Source organism: Terrapene carolina, unplaced genomic scaffold (genome assembly GCF_002925995.2).
Source record: "Terrapene carolina triunguis isolate 2854851 unplaced genomic scaffold, T_m_triunguis-2.0 Scaffold112, whole genome shotgun sequence".
In the NCBI taxonomy this organism is placed as follows: domain Eukaryota; kingdom Metazoa; phylum Chordata; order Testudines; family Emydidae; genus Terrapene; species Terrapene triunguis.
In genome coordinates this window covers 7,953,237-7,970,178 of record NW_020664463.1, presented here as the reverse complement: position 1 = coordinate 7,970,178, position 16,942 = coordinate 7,953,237, and the positions used below count along the sequence as shown (strand labels likewise).

Genomic DNA, 16,942 nt, shown 5'->3' with positions numbered 1-16,942 from the left:
CGCTGCCAAGAGCATTGCGCGGGCGGCAGAGTGAGCGAGCTGAGGCTGCGAGGGAGGGAGGAGAGCGGGGAGGGACCGGGGGCTAGCCTCCTGGGCCAGGAGCTCTGGGGCTGGGCAGGACGGTCCCGCGGGCTGGATGTGGCCTGCGGGCCGTAGTTTGCCCACCCCTGGTATAGCAGGATGTATGGATGGAGCCTGGGGGTCTCTTACTCAGGTTTTTCAAATTAGACACCAAATTTTATGTATCCTTTGAAAATCTTGGCCCTAGTTATCTATTATGACTTAATATGATATGTAATATGACTTTCCTGATTATAGTGGCTATTTATGTATTAAAAACCTTTAAAAAGTTGCCCATGTCATAAATGTATTACAAAATATAAAGAACAACTTTTCCAATAGTGACACAAACAAAGATCCATACTGCTAATGTAAGGATAATTAAAATAAACACAAATTAGGGTAACTATTGGTCTGTACCCTGAAGAAAAAGATTAACAGATTTGGACTTTGGACCGAGGGAAGGGGAGCGGAGCACACTTCCAAATTCAGGACCACTTCCAGAGAATACCCTGTGAGGCGCTCCCTCCCATTTATAGTGAGGATCTTCAGCTCTCATGCCTCCATCTTCCATTGATCTTAACTTTGGGAATTTGGCATCAGAGAGTGGCAGTCTCAACCAGTGTTCCCTTTAATTTTTCCTACGCATGTACGGAATGAATTTTATGTGTACCACTATGGAGGTGATCACCTCCATATTGGTGCATATAACAAAATTCATGTGGTGGGGGTGGGGCCGAGAGGTTTGGAGTGTGTGTGTGAGGGGAGGGGACGGGACTCAGGGCTGGGGCAGAGGATTGGGATGCAGGGGGAAAGGAGGTGAGGGCTCCAAGGTGGGGCCGAGGATGAGGGGCTCAGGGCTGGGGCAGAGGGTTGCGGGGTGTGTGTGTGGGGAGGGTGAGGGCTCCAGCTGGGGGTGCAGGCTCTGGGGTGGGACTGGAGAGGAGAGGTTTGGGGTGCAGGCTGCCCAGGGGTTACAGTGGGGAGAGAGGACTCCCCCCAGCTCTCTCCCCCTGCAGCAGCACCTGGGCTGGGGGAGAGGGGCGCTTCTCCCCTGGGCATGGCAGGTCCATGCCAGGGCTGAGTTGGAGCCAGGGGAGGGGCGCCTTTCCCTCGGCAAGTCCGGCAAGGCACGGCAAGTCCAGGGCAGGTCTGGGTTGGGGGTGGGGCGCCTCTCCCCGCCATGGCCCGGAGCCCCTGTGTGGGGCTTAATAGGCAGCTGCGCGGCCACGCAGCTTAGAGGAAACTTAAGTCTCAACCCTTTTGTGACTTAATAAATTATCATCACCTGGAATTCAACATAGGAACATATTGGAAGCCAATGCAGATCCCAGAGCGCTAGAGTAATGTGCTCCCAATGTGAAACATGGCCATGACATTCTAAGTTCACCTCTTGTACTAGATTCATTTTAAGAATTGTCTCTGTTTAGTCCCACATACAGTGCATTAAGCAACCTAATCTTGTGGTTTGTATAACTAGCAAGCCCACATTGGGGGAGAGGGGAGGCAAGGCACATGAGAAAAAAATTAATCGCGCTGTTAAACAACAATAAAATACCATTTATTTTAAATATTTTTGGATGTTTACTACATTTTCAAATATAGTAATTTCAGTTACAACAGAGAATACAAAGTGTACAGTGCTCACTTTATATTTATTTTTGATTACAAATATTTGCACTGTAAAAAACAAAAAAAATATTTTTCAATTCATCTCATACAAATACTGTAGTGCAATCTCTTTATCATGAAAGTTGAACTTACAAATGTAGAATTATTTAAAAAAAAACTGCATTCAAAAATAAAACAATGTAAAACTTTAGAGCCTACAAGTCCACTCAATCCTACTTTTTGTTCAGCCAATCACTCAGACAAACAAGGTTGGTTACAATTTGCAGGAGATAATGCTGCCTGCTTCTTGTTCACAATGTCACCTGAAAGTGAGAACAGGCCTTCGCATGGCACTGTTGTAGCTGCTGTTGTAACATATTTACGTGCCAGATGCGCTAAAGATTCATATATCCCTTCATGCTTCAACCACCAGTCCAGAGGACTTCCTGTGTGGTTATAGCAAACTTATTTTTATTCTTGCTTTAACAGTAAAAGGAACATAGTGTTATTTTTGTCCAGCTTTCCGTATTTTGAGTTATACGGTATGGCTTTTAAACCCTTCTTACAGAGATAATGCAGAGAGCACAACTGTAATTATGTAAGAAGGCTTCTTGTTATACAACCTCTCCCCACAGAACATTAAGGGTTGAATTCTGGCATTAGTACTGTTATGTTCACACATCAGTGAATGAGCTTGTGATTTGAGATTGAAGGTTCACAGAACTAAATACCTATAAAGATAAGAAACCATAGCTATGTTAATTAAGGAGTAAATTTCCAGACTGTCTGGGTGGGAAACAAATTAAATTAGTGATTGGCATTATCTGTGGAGATTCTTTCAGCAACATCATTGTCTTGCCAAATAGTTTTAATCCAGTATTTGAAAGATGCATTCTAACTAGTATTTGAAAGAGGGATCCACTTACTAAAGAAAGTCTCAGAGAAAAGTAAATCAGTGATTTAAAGAGACAGATCTTAAAATCGCCCCCCTAGCATAGATGTCAGCAGTATTGATTTTAATACATGCCAGCTATTGTGGGTTTTTAATAGTATTTTATTGGTTAAAAAAAGCTGAGATAGTATGTGCAAAAGGATGTCAGGCAGTATAATCAGTCAGCAAAAATGCTGTACAATAAAACATGGATCATAAACAATTCTTGAGAACCTTGCATGTTTTCTAAATGTGGGAAGACAATAAATTGAGACACTAATGTTGTGTCTACACTTATGGCGGTATGTAGAGTCCAGACTGCTTGCACAGCTAGTACAGGTATAAATAGCAGTATAGATGGTGGGGCATTGCTTAAACGAGTGGAGTACACACATGCCAGAACATTAGGGTCTGTACCCTATACGGTTCTCTACGTGCCCAAGCAATGCGTCCCATGTCTGCACTGCTATTGTTAGTGGAGTGTCCTGCTGCTGGAGCCTTTTCCTGCCACAGTGAAAGGCTTAGGCAGCAGGGAAAGATTCTGGTGGTGGTGAACGCTGCGCTGCGCCGGGGCGGCAGGAAAGTCTCGGCGAGGGGGTGGCACTGTAGAGAGAGGCTCTGGTGGGTGTGGTGTGGTGCAAGGCAGCACGGAAAGTTTTGGCAGGGGAGTGGGTGGGTGCCACTTGCAGGGTGGAGGGAAAAGTCTCTGCCTGGGCAATGGGGAAAGGCTCTGGCAGGGAGGATGGGGTGGACGCTTTGCCCAGGGCTGTAGGGAAGGGCTCCCCGTGCCTCTCCCCACCAGACCCTTTAACTGCCACATGTATCTAAACGTCAGCATGGACGCAGCCTGCTTTTCACTGCAGTGTGTAGTTACGTGTACCCTACATGCCACTGCAAGTGTAGGCGAGCCCTTAGAAGAGGAGCAAATCAACTATGCCTCTGATGCTAGCCTTGGAAACAAATTACTTGCTCACGTTGTCTGGCCAAGAAGAGGAGTGGGAAGGAGGGGACAGTTTCCTCATAAACCCTGCCATTGCTCACAAAAGCCATCACACCTCATTTACAGTTAAGAACCCTAGTAAATAGGATCTTGCAGCATATTTGGAGATCTTTTCCTACCAAATAATCGAGTTTTGATTCTGCTGTTTTTTGTTAATCTCTTCAGGTAGAGAGCTCAAATATTGTAAAATTAAGATAGACTTTTATGACTTTGCTATTGCACTACTCCACCAGACAGGAGTAGGAATTTTGGCTAAATGGGACAAAGTCCCTGGGGAATAAAACAAGAACACTATCTGAGCCTGATTCTCATCCACACAGAGGCCCTTTATGTTGCTCTGGCAGTGTGAAAGGACACTAAAGTGGGGATAAAAGTAAAGCAGGTGTAGTGTAAATGGAATCAGGACTCATGTAATTTTAGCTCTCGGAGTCCCACCGCTATCGATAACGATGTGACCAATATTTATGCTCTTCTTTTAAGTTGAAATGCTAAATCTGGGGGGAAAGGCAGTAGTAGCTCCTAGTTTAACCGTTATTGAAAAGTTTCAAATAATGTACACATCAAATAAAAGGAAACTATGATGTAGTGTTGACCCATTTGGAAATAATAGAAATGTCTAACTGCATTTTGTTTCCTCCCCTAAAATTCTACTGTATTAACACTACTAAAAGTATTGAAATGAAATCTCTCCATTTTATTTTAGGGAACAAATAAAAAGAGTTAAAGATTCTGAAGATGTCCCCATGGTGCTAGTAGGAAACAAATGTGACTTACCTTCCAGAACAGTAGATACAAAACAAGCTCAGGACTTAGCACGAAGTTATGGAATTCCTTTCATTGAAACATCAGCAAAAACAAGACAGGTAAAGTTCAAAACAAAGACACACAAGCAGAATTTCAAGAACTGAATCTTGAAAGTACCAGAGCATTCAAAACTCCAGCAACTGCCAAATTTTGGTGTTAATGCGTATTTCTCTAGAGGAAAATTTGTGGTGTTTTGCCATTCTGTGGACTCCCAGACAACTGGTACTCATTCACTGATCAATGATGCATTTCAATAGTTCAGACTTCAGGAATGAGACCCGGGCCTCTGTTGCCTTCAGCTACTACGCAATAGCATATTTCTTCAAGTTTTACTTGATTTTAATAGTTTGAGAGTGTGTTTCACTTAAAAAAAAGACAGTGTGAAGGACATGAATCACTTTCTTAGTGAAGGTGTTCAGCAGTCAGACAATTAACCAGAGTTCTGAGCTCTTGTTCTTGGCTAGCAAAAAAGTGTAATTTATGCTTAGAATCAGAATAGGGCTATTGAAGGAAAGAAGCTGTCTCAAAGGGGAATGTTGTTGCACACTGCCCAGGTGGTGGATTCATCCCTACACCAGTGGGTAGAACTCCTTAGAAATCCATGTATAAATTATTCATTTTACACATCCACAGAATGTCCGGATTAATCAAATTATGCTATTTTGCCACTACTACCCAGTTTTCTGACCATCTTTAACCTAATGGACTAACTCATGCAACTTCTAAATAGAGAGTAAAATTCATTGAGAAGAAAATTCAGGAGTTCTAAATTTGGATGTGCAGTAATATTTGGAGCATAAACCTATGTCAAGGAAGATTCCAAAGTCATAAAACTTTAGGACTAGAGGGTAAACTAGAAGAAGTGTCTTAAGTAAGCCAAGTGGCATACAAACTGGCTGAATAAATATAGAAATTACAATATTCCTGTCTGGGAGGTCCTGCGTGTGTCTCATTAACAAGACACTAGGTAGGACAAAAATGAAAAAATTAGGAAATAAACAGCAAACCAATACTGCTGTGGACTATTAATTCTGTACTATCATTTAGTGTTGTAATTTTTTGTTTTACTTTCTTAAACAATGATCTTTGTTACAGAAATCTACCTCCCCTTTCCTTTTCCAAGATAGCTTTTATAGAACCCATTGCTAACATGTTTGAAATTACTTCTTAGGAATACATTTCAAAACAGAAACATAATTAACGTACCTAGCCTTTGATTTCTTTTCGTCTTACCTGATTTTCTTTTCATGCTTGCCTGATACAAAATTGCTTGTTCAATCACCATTCAAAAATCTGTGCAGTTTTATCTTTGCTTAAAATTCAGTTTAAGAATTGACACAAATCTATTTGATATTTGATTTTTTACCTCTTAATAGGAGACTTTTAAAGAGCTTATGCCCAACATTCATGTAGATTTTAAAAGGCAGTATACCAGCCTGATTAAATACAGATGAAATTGCTTTTCCATTGTCATATTTGAAAATCTTGGTCAGATAGTACTAATTTTTGGGTGCTTAAATTTTGAGTATCCATGTGAGATGTTTTAAAGAGGCCCTGAGCATACATCCTTGGGGAAATAAAGCCTCTTTAAAGGTGTCTTGAATTTGAAACACAGAAATTTAGGATCCAAAATAACTAGTCACTCTTGGAAAATCTTGCCTTCTAGGAATTGAATCATTAGATTTTTATTTTTATTTTTGGTAAATCAACAATATAATTATAGATTAAGTACCTTCTTATGGAACCACAATGATGTGGTCTCAAACACAGAAAATATTGTCAAAAGGGAATTGGATGAAGAACACTGTCTTTAATTTTACCAAGATGCTACCTTTAATGTTTTTGTGTGTGTGTGTGTGTGTGTGAGAGAGAGAGAGAGAGAGAGAGAGAGAGAGAGAGAGAAATAGGGAAGAGAGAGACATTCTCTCTCAAAATAACTCTTTTTAAATGAGGGGTGTCAAACATATATAGCCTCTGGGCCACATCTAGCCCACATGAAATATTCAGACTGTGTAGAAGTTAAGCTTTCATTTAAGAGAGATTTTTAATCCTCGTGGTTGCAAAGACTACCTTTCAAACATGAACAGACTCTAAGTGATGCAGTGATGTCTTTTGGAGGCTGCAGAAAGCCTGAAACAATGAGGTAGAAATTTCCCACCCCTCTCTTAATCTCATTGGTGCATTTTCTCTAAAGGTCAATGATGACGCTTCAACATTAACTATTTAATTGCTGACTATTTTAGCAGATAGAATGAGGGAAGAGGCTGAATGTGAAGCCCCAGGGGAGCTGGGAGTTTCTGAAGGGAAAAAATATAGAGTGGAGCAGAGAGGGGAGAGACAAAGGGCTTATCCATACAGTTTTTGTTGCAGCTGCAGGTATAAACCTTTATGGTGATATAAAATTGTCCATACTAGGGGGTTGCATTAATTCTCCACTTCATTTTTGGTGCCAGTTTAGTTTAAATCAGCACAAATACTATATAGAGAAGGCCAGAGAGATTTTTGAAAGGAGGGTAAGGATAAGCAGGAATAAGAATGGCCATAAAGGTGTGCATATTTTTTTCAAAGTGATATTGAATGTGACAACAAGGTACTTAACAAAAAACTGAAGATTTAGTTACTGCAGAAAGGTCACATTCTCCAATTTTGTGCCAACTTCACATTAAAATCAGCAGGAGTTCTGCAGTGGGATTGACTCCATAATTTATATCCCTGTTCACGGACCATAATTAAAAAAAAGAAATTTGGCCTTCTGCATCAAATAAGTCTGACATCCATAAATAACATAACATCTTGCCCTCTGTATTTCATTTTTTGTGTGTTTGACTTAACTCGTAGAATCAATTCAGCCTTGGCATATGAGGAAGCAGCTCCTAGTGAAATCAAAAGGAGTTGCACCTCTTTAAACTAGGGATGATTTTTGTTTTTAAGGCTAGATTTTGCAACCATTGCAAGTACTTTTTTACCTTTTATAGGAGATGCACAAAGAGTAACTTCAGGACTGAGCCCAAAATGTGTTTGAACCTAGGGTTGTACGTTTTCCTTCTGTGTTACTTAATTTCTCTTCCAACTCCCATAATAGTATTTGATTAAAAGGAGAGTGTGGGTGGGGGTGTATCTGTGGGTGAGAATTCCTTGAATTGTAACACTAGCCACAAAAGGCTTGATTTATTGTGGAGAATGCATATTTAGACAGATTTTGAAAACATTTTATTTAAGAGTTGATATAAATGACTAATCACTTGTTTTTTTATTTTAACTGTCTGTTGTATGAACACATAAGTCCCACGTAGGTGAACCCCGGCTCATACTGGGAGTTCTAGTGAAGTAAGTGGTGTTCCATTTATAGGACTCCACTTGTGCAGTTCTCACTGTCAGGTTAGGGCTGTAGAAATAAAAAAACTTAAATATAAAAAATTGTTACTTGAACCAGCCTGCCATTTGCAGGTATCATGCCAAAGATCTATGTAAAATAATGGTACCATATCCATGTATAGTATGCAGCCATTATATTTTATTATGAGGGACTGGTAGCATGACCTATTAAGGTTGCCCCACACTTCCCTTAAGGCCCTGTTTTCAGTTGCTTGTAATTTTTTCCAACTTCAACTATTCAGTTAAAATTTTCCATGCCTGGTGTATGTCTCAGGTTGGTGTTTTTTGGGGGGAAACTTCAGCCAAAGTAGTTCAGACATTTCTGAGAATAAAGCTAGGGCAAAATACATTGTTTTGCTCATGTTTAAAAAAAAAAAAAAAAAATCTAGTGAGCATATATTTGTAAAGCTCAAAACACCCCCATGCTTTGGAGCAGGGACTTGAAATTTGGGAGATGGTGACCTTTGTGTCAGTGATTTTCCTGGAATGGCACCTAAGATTCCTGAGTCTTGCCATTCCTTTGCTGTCAGCACATATCTGTGAAATCCACTGGCAAAAGGGGTATCTCATTCCCCTCTAGTGCTGGTCCACAAAGAAGATGACATCGTACTACTGCTAAGTGGCAGAGGTCTGTGTGGTGGATCTAAAGGTTCCAACTCTGCCTATGACCCATATAGGTGCCAGGGTATACATGGCTTTTTTTTTTTTTTTTTTTTTTTTCCAATTTGCTTTTTTAAAAAAACCTTGGAAATCACACAAAACAAAACATCCAAACACTATTAAAAGAACACGATTAAGGCTGCAAAGTCAAACACTCATACGTTAGGAACCTTAATTTGTCCCCCTTGTGTGTATGGATTTTGAGACAATCTTTAATTACACGATCATGTATTATATTTTTCCCAAAGGCCCCATGCCTTACTCAGTGCACAGGATGGATGGTGGTCACTTAATGAGTAGCTGTTTAATATTTTGTTTTATCTTCATTGTTAAATTTGTGGCCCTGGGCCTTATTTGCTGTACACGTCTGAAGACAGAATTATTCATTTTCTCATGGGCTTCTTATGGCATTCATCACTATACCATTTGAGTGCTTCACAAATATTTATGAATTTTACAATACACCTGTAAGATGAGGGTGCATTATTTATCACCATATTACAGATGAGCAGCTGTGGCCTAGAGAGATTAAGATCAAAAGTACTCCACTAATTCTGAGTGTTCAGTTTGCAGGGTGGGTGATTTAAATTAGTGATTCAAATCACCAATTTTAACCATGATTTAAATCCACAAACAGGAAACCAATTAAATAGTTAATTTTAATCTTGGTTTGCATTTGTTCTCTCTGATTATTTTTCTAAAGAAAGGTTCATGGTCATCTGTTGGTAACCATTAAAACATGTTGATTTACAACTACATAGAGCCTTTACACTAAATTTTTTCTTTTTTTAACCAGGAGGATACACTGTATCTATATGTATTTATTTAAGCATTTATATAGCTTAACTGACACTCAAATTCTCAATTTTTACATTTTTTATTATGTTGGAAAATGGTGAATGGTTAATTTTTTTTACTTGTGTTTTGTGTCAAGATCTACTTGGATGGACATTAAAAAAAATTAATTAAATAAAACTACCTTAAATGTGCTGGATACATAAACTTTTTCTTATGAAAGTATTTTGCATTTAAAATTGATTTATTAAACAAAGGAGGTATTATATGTAGTTAATGAATTGAACTGATTGTTTTCAGTCATGTCCTTCAAGATTTTAGAATTAGTAGTGCTCACATCCTATCATACATTGTTTTATTCATACATTGGAAGAGGGAAAACAAGCTTTGTTGCTCTTTCAACTCCCAGTTGATGTTTTTAACTTTGAATGAACTAGTAATTGAACTGAATAACTCACATGATGAAAATAGTCTCTCTGCACCTACAGAAGAGGCTACTGCTGTCAGAAGCTGACTTAGACTTCAGCAAACTCTGATTCCAAGTGCTTAGCCAGTGACTTCCATCAATTCATTGGTTTTACTTTCTTTAAAACTTAGCAGCAAACGTGTACTGTTTTGATATTTTTTGTTTAGTTAAATGATTTTATTAAGTGAAGGCCTTAACCTAGGTTGTCAATTTCAAATTTAATGTTAAATTTATTTTTTAAAAATAAACTTGTATTTATTTTAAATTAAAAATATCCAGTTTAAATAAAAATCCAATTTTTAGTTTTTTTTTAAACTGATTTTTATTCACCCTGCACTAGATGTTCTTTTAAAGTATTATTTGCAAAAGGACAATATATGAATATACTGTAGGCATTCTGGCCTATGTTCAAATAGCCTTTTATTTTTGTAAATAGTCACATTTTAAACTAGCCATCTGGCTATGTACGAGGAGTCTTCAGCAGCATCTCAAATACACTGTGCTGCAAGGTCTTGTGTGTCATAGGCCTTTAACGTGTTTAAAGTAGACCAGTACTCTACAGACATATGAACTTCTCCATTAAAGAGCATGTAATATATTTAATTTTGTAATTGCTTAAAGAAAAGTGTTGACATACTGAAAAGGGCTATTCTTTTTACTTTCTGGTGGTGCCACTATGACCTTGAATTACCATCAATTTATTAACTTTATGAAGTGAGCCTAAAAGAGAAACAGTAATGCAAAAGTTTTTTTAAAAAAGTATTACAGTTGCTTTTTTAAACATATCACTGTGGTGACTGACTCTTTAAAAATTGTCCCTTGTGTAGATTGTCACACTAGTTAAATATCTCTTGTTAAAAGATGTTCTTTCTAGTATGACTCCTGTTAACTAGAGTCCTAATGTTACGTTCTTGGTGGCGGTCGTAGCAACTTCTTTTCTCTCTCTGTGTGTTTCTCTGCATCGCTAACGCAAAATCACACCTCCTGTTATTGGTGATGGGGACATTGGCATTATGAAGTCAAATGAAGGCGCATTGTCTTATTTCTGATATCACAGCTACAGAATCAAATTTCATATTTCTTCTGCAAAACAGTAAACCCTAAGTATCTTGATTTCTGCACAGCATGTGCTCTGGCACACTGCAGCTGATCACTATTTATTCTCTCTGTGTGAATAAGATCCCCCCACCTCCCAGGAAAACATGAAAATATGAGCTTTACTTGGCTTACATTTTTTGTAAATGTTCTTCTACAAACTACTAGATTTTTAAATATAAGAATTGTCAGGCCATCAGTATTTTGTGGATATGAATTTAAGCTCCCCGTCTTCTGAAGAGGGTAGATTTTATATCTTGAGCTTAATTTTATTTTATTTATCCATAAACAAACAAACAAAAAAGTACAGTGTGTTTCATCTTCAGAATCAGATGGCTGCTGTTCAGGGAAACCTTCAGATAGCAAACTCTGACTTTTGAATGATTAATTTTAAATATGATCTCCTGTGGCATCGTATATAGCAAATTAGAGTTAATAGCAATATCAGTAAATATTAGATGATTTATTTTTGTTTCCTGGGATTCTCTGCTGATTTCAGTTGCACAGTGCATAGATATGCTTTTAGACAATTTAATAATTCTTACATAAAGGTTGTAAAAATATAATTATAAAAATTATTGGGGCAGACTGTGTGCATTAGCCAAGGTAGATTGAAGTTGAGGTAAACCGGTATAATGTGTTCTTCTCAACTCAAGTTAAACCTGTTTATGGAAAGCAGAGGCCCCGATCCTTGGAGCTGGAAGAGCTGTGCTCAGCGCAGGACCTGAGGAGGTAGGTAGAGCTGCAGCTGATTGGCTCGGCCAAATTTAAAGGCTCACCCAAAAAGGTTGGCTCCAGGAGAGGGTAAACAAAAAGGTGGCTTACCTGTTTGTTTACCCAGTCCTGCGGCCAGACATTTTGGGCTCCAATGCAACTTAAAACAGTCCCGTAGATTTCAGTGGGCCTTTTTTGGCAGAGCCAATCACCTGCAGTTCTCTGAAATAGCCATTTGCCAATTTTCGGTTGCTGATACACCTTTCTGTCTTTCAACTGGTTAGTTATCTCAGGTTTTCTCCCAGTTTTTCTTTTATTGCTGAAGAGATGGCATATTCTCACAATGTCCTAAAGACAGAGCTGTGAGAGAGAATGGGTGGGTGCTATAGAGTTGTCTATTGTGGCTGTGCTACTCAGATTGCCCTCATGATAGGGGATTCCTTTTCTGGCTGATGTGGCCAGCTTTACAGCCTCTGCACCACCATGTTGCAAAGGTACCATAGCAATTGCCTGGATCTGGCTCAGACAGTGTAGACTAGAGCCACTTTTTGTGGTAATTTATGAACTTTTCATCCTACAATCTGTAACAGAACTTGCTATTTCTCTACTTTGGAGAAATAACTTACGAGCGATAATATGCATGTTATTTCTGGTGTGGTGTAAATTGTTGACTCATTATTTTAGAAACAGAACATTTAATTCAAGGCACATTATTTTAAAGGGAGACTCTATGTATTTCATCCAAATATATTCTTCTGATAAAATTAGGGCTAACAGTACTTGTACCTTGGCTGACAAATGAGTTCCATTTTTAAAAAACAAAAACAAAAAACGCACCAAACCCCTCCCCATAACCACCAACCTGTGGTCACTTTAAAAATTGAACAATACAGCATTGAGTTAAATACTGCCCATATGAGTAAATGTTTCTTTGTATCTGTTCTTGAAATATGTCGCATAATCTTCCCTGATGTAAAGCTCTCATGTAGAGATCTACATGAGGGCAAATCTTGCTGCTTTAAAGAAGAGTAGACAGTAGCTTACGCACCCACTTGACCAAAGAATGCAAAGCCCCAAATTAGAGGTGTAGATCTGCCTGCCTAAATAATTCCAAAAGATTGGAATAGGTGACTGAGGAACCTTAAATAAAAACATGCTCCCTTCTTAGTTCCAAAGCTACTGTACTTACATTGTGCATTAAAACATTCACAATCCTAATATGATACTTTATCTGAGCAATAAATAATGTTGATAACACCCTCATCCCCCCCACAAATTGGTCCACCTCCTGTTTTGGCACATTTCTATCTTCCTACAAAAATGTTGAAGGGCTTTAAGCACAATGCAACATAGTGGCTTTGCATCACCCAGATCTTACTCCTTGATTTTAAGTCTGCCTCTAACTTGTTCATGTTAGTTATAATAACAGTTATCAAGCCAAACTTACCTCTCTCTACAGATGTTTTTAAAAATGCATAAATGACAAATGTTTTCCCTAGCAAAATTGGGTACAGAAATAAGTCTTAAAACTAACCTTTAAAACAAGATAGGGATAACTCCAGTAGAGAGCATCAATTAAAGAACATGGAGCCATGGAATCTATCTATGACAGTATAGACATGGTGCTCCTCCTTTCCTCTGATAGGCAGGCTCTTGCTTTCTGTCTGCAGACTGAATATGAACACAGCCCTTAGAATTACTTGTGCTCCATATACCTACATTTCTCAAGTAAAGCTCATACTTTCAGTGTTTTTTCTGTGATGGGTGTCCCAGTACATCATCTCTGTCAATAAAGCAGATTTTAAGGAGTTGTGTTTTACAATGCAGAGAGTGGAGGATGCTTTTTATACATTGGTGCGAGAGATTCGACAGTACAGAGTGAAAAAAATCAGCAAAGAAGAAAAGACTCCAGGGTGCGTGAAAATTAAAAAATGTCTTGTAATGTAACAGGGTAAGTTTTGTAATAGGGTAAGTTTTGCAAATTAATTTTGGGCAGAAAAGCTGATAATCAGTTTCACGTAAATCAGATATCTTATGGCTTCTCAGTAGTAATTATATAATTTCAAAATATTAATAAGTACAAAATTAATCAAACTTCTATTTTCCTTTATTAACATTTAGTTTTGAGCTTTCGTTTCCTAGCAATAGAGTATTTTTTAAACAATAACTTAGCAGCTATTGGTCTGTTCTGTTTTGTGATTTTTTTGACAAATGGATAGGAGGAGATCCATACTCTGAGTGACCTTGGGCAAGCTACTTAATCTCCGTGCTTCCGTTGTCTGTAAAATGGGTATCATGATATGTGCCAACTTCATGGGGAGTGTTCTGAGGAAAAATTTGTACATTCCACAGTAGTGAAGGCCAGGGATAGATCTTCAGATTGCTTTACAAATTGCTGATTCTCTCTCTTCAACTGTCTACATTTTCAGATATAGAAACTGAAGTTAAATGCTTTGCTCAGTGTGACAGACAGATAGTATCTACATGGGAATTAGAACACAGGAGTTCTTGGGTCCCAAGCCTGTCCTCAGAGCATCTTCTCCTGCCTCACTCTCTGAGGTGAAATAAATCACTTTATCACTTCAGGAAATGCATCTGAATTCTTTCCTCTCTTGTGCCAGTTGTAATACCATCAGACAACGGATTAGGATGGGAGAGAGGGAAGGATGATTTTTATCTTTTAAATATCTTTGTTGTAAAAGGGAAGAGAAAAAACTTGTCTAAAGAAATAAGAGAAAATATAAATGTAAGTACAATATATAGCTGTATTAATCATATCATAAACAGTGTTTAATATTTTCTGGTTTATGTTGCAAAAACTAAGAACCAAAGCAAAAGGGGAAGAGAGAAAAGCTATGAGAAATGAAGGAAAGATAACATTCAAGACATAGCATGTCATCAAGAAGTAATGCATTCAGTCTGTTTCTAGCACTGTTTCACCAGACCCTCAAAAGAGCTCCCTGTACACATTTCCATTCCATTAGTTCTGTTGCTCTGGGTGCAGCAGTGCAGATCTTGGGTTATTCCTCCTCACTCACTTGACGGGCCGGATGATGACCACTCGCTGTCCACTCTCTAGAACCCCACCTTTGTCTTTGCCAGTTTGATTCTTGTTTCACTCAGAGCAACATGCATGAAGGTAGTGGAGTTGGACTGTCATTTGTGTTCTAAGCCGTGAAAGCTAAGGAAAAAGAGAAACTCCACCTCAACTGTGGCTCTTGGCAGTTGTGCTTTGCCATTGGGATCATGAGCATTTTATCTTATCCGAGGAGGGAAAAAATTCCACAATCTCATTGGAGTGAGTTAGTGGTTGAAGTGATGTCTATGAAAGAAAAACCAAGGTTCTCTCCAAAATATTGGCATAATGAGATAGTGGCTGAGGATAGTTCCTCTGGCTGTGACTGACAAAGCCAGCCCATCCAGTTCATGTACAGGGGAAAGAAGTCCTCCCTTGGATAGTCGCCGACTTAGGTGGAAGTAGTACTTGAAGACTTCCTGAGGAAAGGGATGTCAGTGAGTTCCCCAGTTCCTTTTCCTCTGGCCTGTAAAGTGTTTGAATTTAAATCTTACTGGGGGACTTTGAACTCCTCCCAGGAGTTCCTATAAAGGCTTTGAGAAAGGTTCCCGAAGGGTCAATACTGGTCTCTTAGTAAAAGTCTCTTCATTGCTTGGCACTGTCCTTTCCCAAACTTCTATAAATGCTTTGGTGAGTCACTGTTCAGAGAAGGGAGAAGTATCTTATGACTTAATGTCTGAGTTGACCCCCAGCACCTGCTAAGGAATAAAGTCTTTAAAGAGGATTGAAAATAACATGGTTGTGTGGTTTTATTCATTTTGTTCAGGATTCCCTTCTAGTCCATCCATCAGTCTAGCAGATCATGCAGAGCACCTTCATCACTCCTCACACCCAGATTTTTGCTAAATCTGCACAGGCCATATATGCTCCCAGAAGATTTGAGGGATAAATGACTCTCCTCACCTAGACTGGATTCTGCAATTATGCCTTGCTCAAAAAAGATATGTCATTTATGGAGTATATTGGCTTAAAGGTTTTCTTTGTATTGAATTTGGAGTTTACTGCTAGAAAGTTCCACACAGACTTGTTTCCAGATGAGTTATTTGCTGGCTTTTGGCATTACAATATGAGGTTTTCTATTCTTTCCTTCCCAGGGAAGTTTTAGAAATATCAATAAAGATGTGCCGCTGCAGCGCGTCTGGTGAAGACGCGTTCTGCCAACGGGAGAGCGCTTTCCCATCAGCATAAAAAACTTGCGTCCACAAGCGGCAGAAGCTATGTCGGCGGGAGAAGTTCTTATATCAGTGTAACTTATGCCATTCGGGAGGGGGTGGAATATTCACACCTTTGAGCGACATAAATTTTGCTGACATAGGCTTAGTCCCTTTAGCTGAGAATAGCCTGAATGCTGTTCCTCAGGAGTCCCTTAGATATTCCACTAATGTCATCTGCTCCTCCCTAGTGGCTCACTGGGCATTATGGATTTAGCCATGGTGTGGGCAATAGCTTATCCGAACTCTGTACGATAGCTGTTCACTTCAAACTGGATAGACTTCCCCCCCCCCCTTTTTAAAAGAAACTCATTCAGTTGTATTTCCCTAAGCCTTTTCTTCAAGGAAAAGTAGTCACGCCTTTGCACTTAGGATACAGGAGAGAGAGACGCTGGAGATTACTTCCTAAGTATAAGCTTAGTTCTGGTATTTTGGAAAGGGGCAGCTTTCTTTTGTGCATGTACCTGGAAGTAGACCCAAGCCTTCCTTCTCACCCCTAAGCAAAGATTTTGGGCTGTGTTGACCTTTTCTCTCTGTGGACTTGCTTGGGAAAGAGAGGCTGGAATCTCGTTTTCTTTGTGTGCTTCCCACTGAGAATCTCCTCAGACTCTTGGATCCATTTCTGTGCGTCTCGAGGGTATCCTTTCTCTCTTCACTTGCTTCCCAGAATAGTAGTCTTCCCCCAGATCAGGAGAAACCTTTTGACAAATTTCTGGACACCTGGTTCCATCCTCCCTAATGCTTAGAATATAAATTGCCTGAGAGGCAAGCCTGTTTGGTTTGAGGAGCTCCTAGGATGCCAGCTCAGTTCAGGGAAACATGATCATTAAGTGAAAATAAGTTCCACGTATATGCCCTTGAGGTGTGATCAGTCATGTTAGCAATCTTAGAATTTAGAAGGCTAATCTGGAGAAAACGTGCTCATAAAGTCTAATGGCACATCACTAGCTGAATACCTGAATCATCATGGTGGCACAAATAACCCACCCTGCTAAGGAGTCTGCCCTTTCTTAGGGTATGTCTACACGTCAAAAAAGCTCCCTCCCTCCCCTGGCAGAGAGTCTCAGAGCCTGGCTCTACAGACTCTTGCTATGGCACTAAAAATAGCTATGTTGACATTTGGGCTCAGGCTTTCAAGGGGTGG

The 16,942-nt window shown here is 39.3% G+C and overlaps 1 protein-coding gene across 1 annotated transcript in view; it reads left to right on the top strand.

Annotated features, from left to right (window-relative positions):
- The window catches only part of KRAS (KRAS proto-oncogene, GTPase), a 42,378-nt gene that overhangs the window by 18,894 nt on the left and 6,542 nt on the right, over positions 1-16,942 (top strand). The window contains exon 4 of the mRNA XM_026652240.2: positions 4,306-4,465. Coding sequence (XP_026508025.1) covers positions 4,306-4,465 — 160 coding nt within the window. The remainder of the gene's footprint in view (positions 1-4,305; positions 4,466-16,942) is intronic.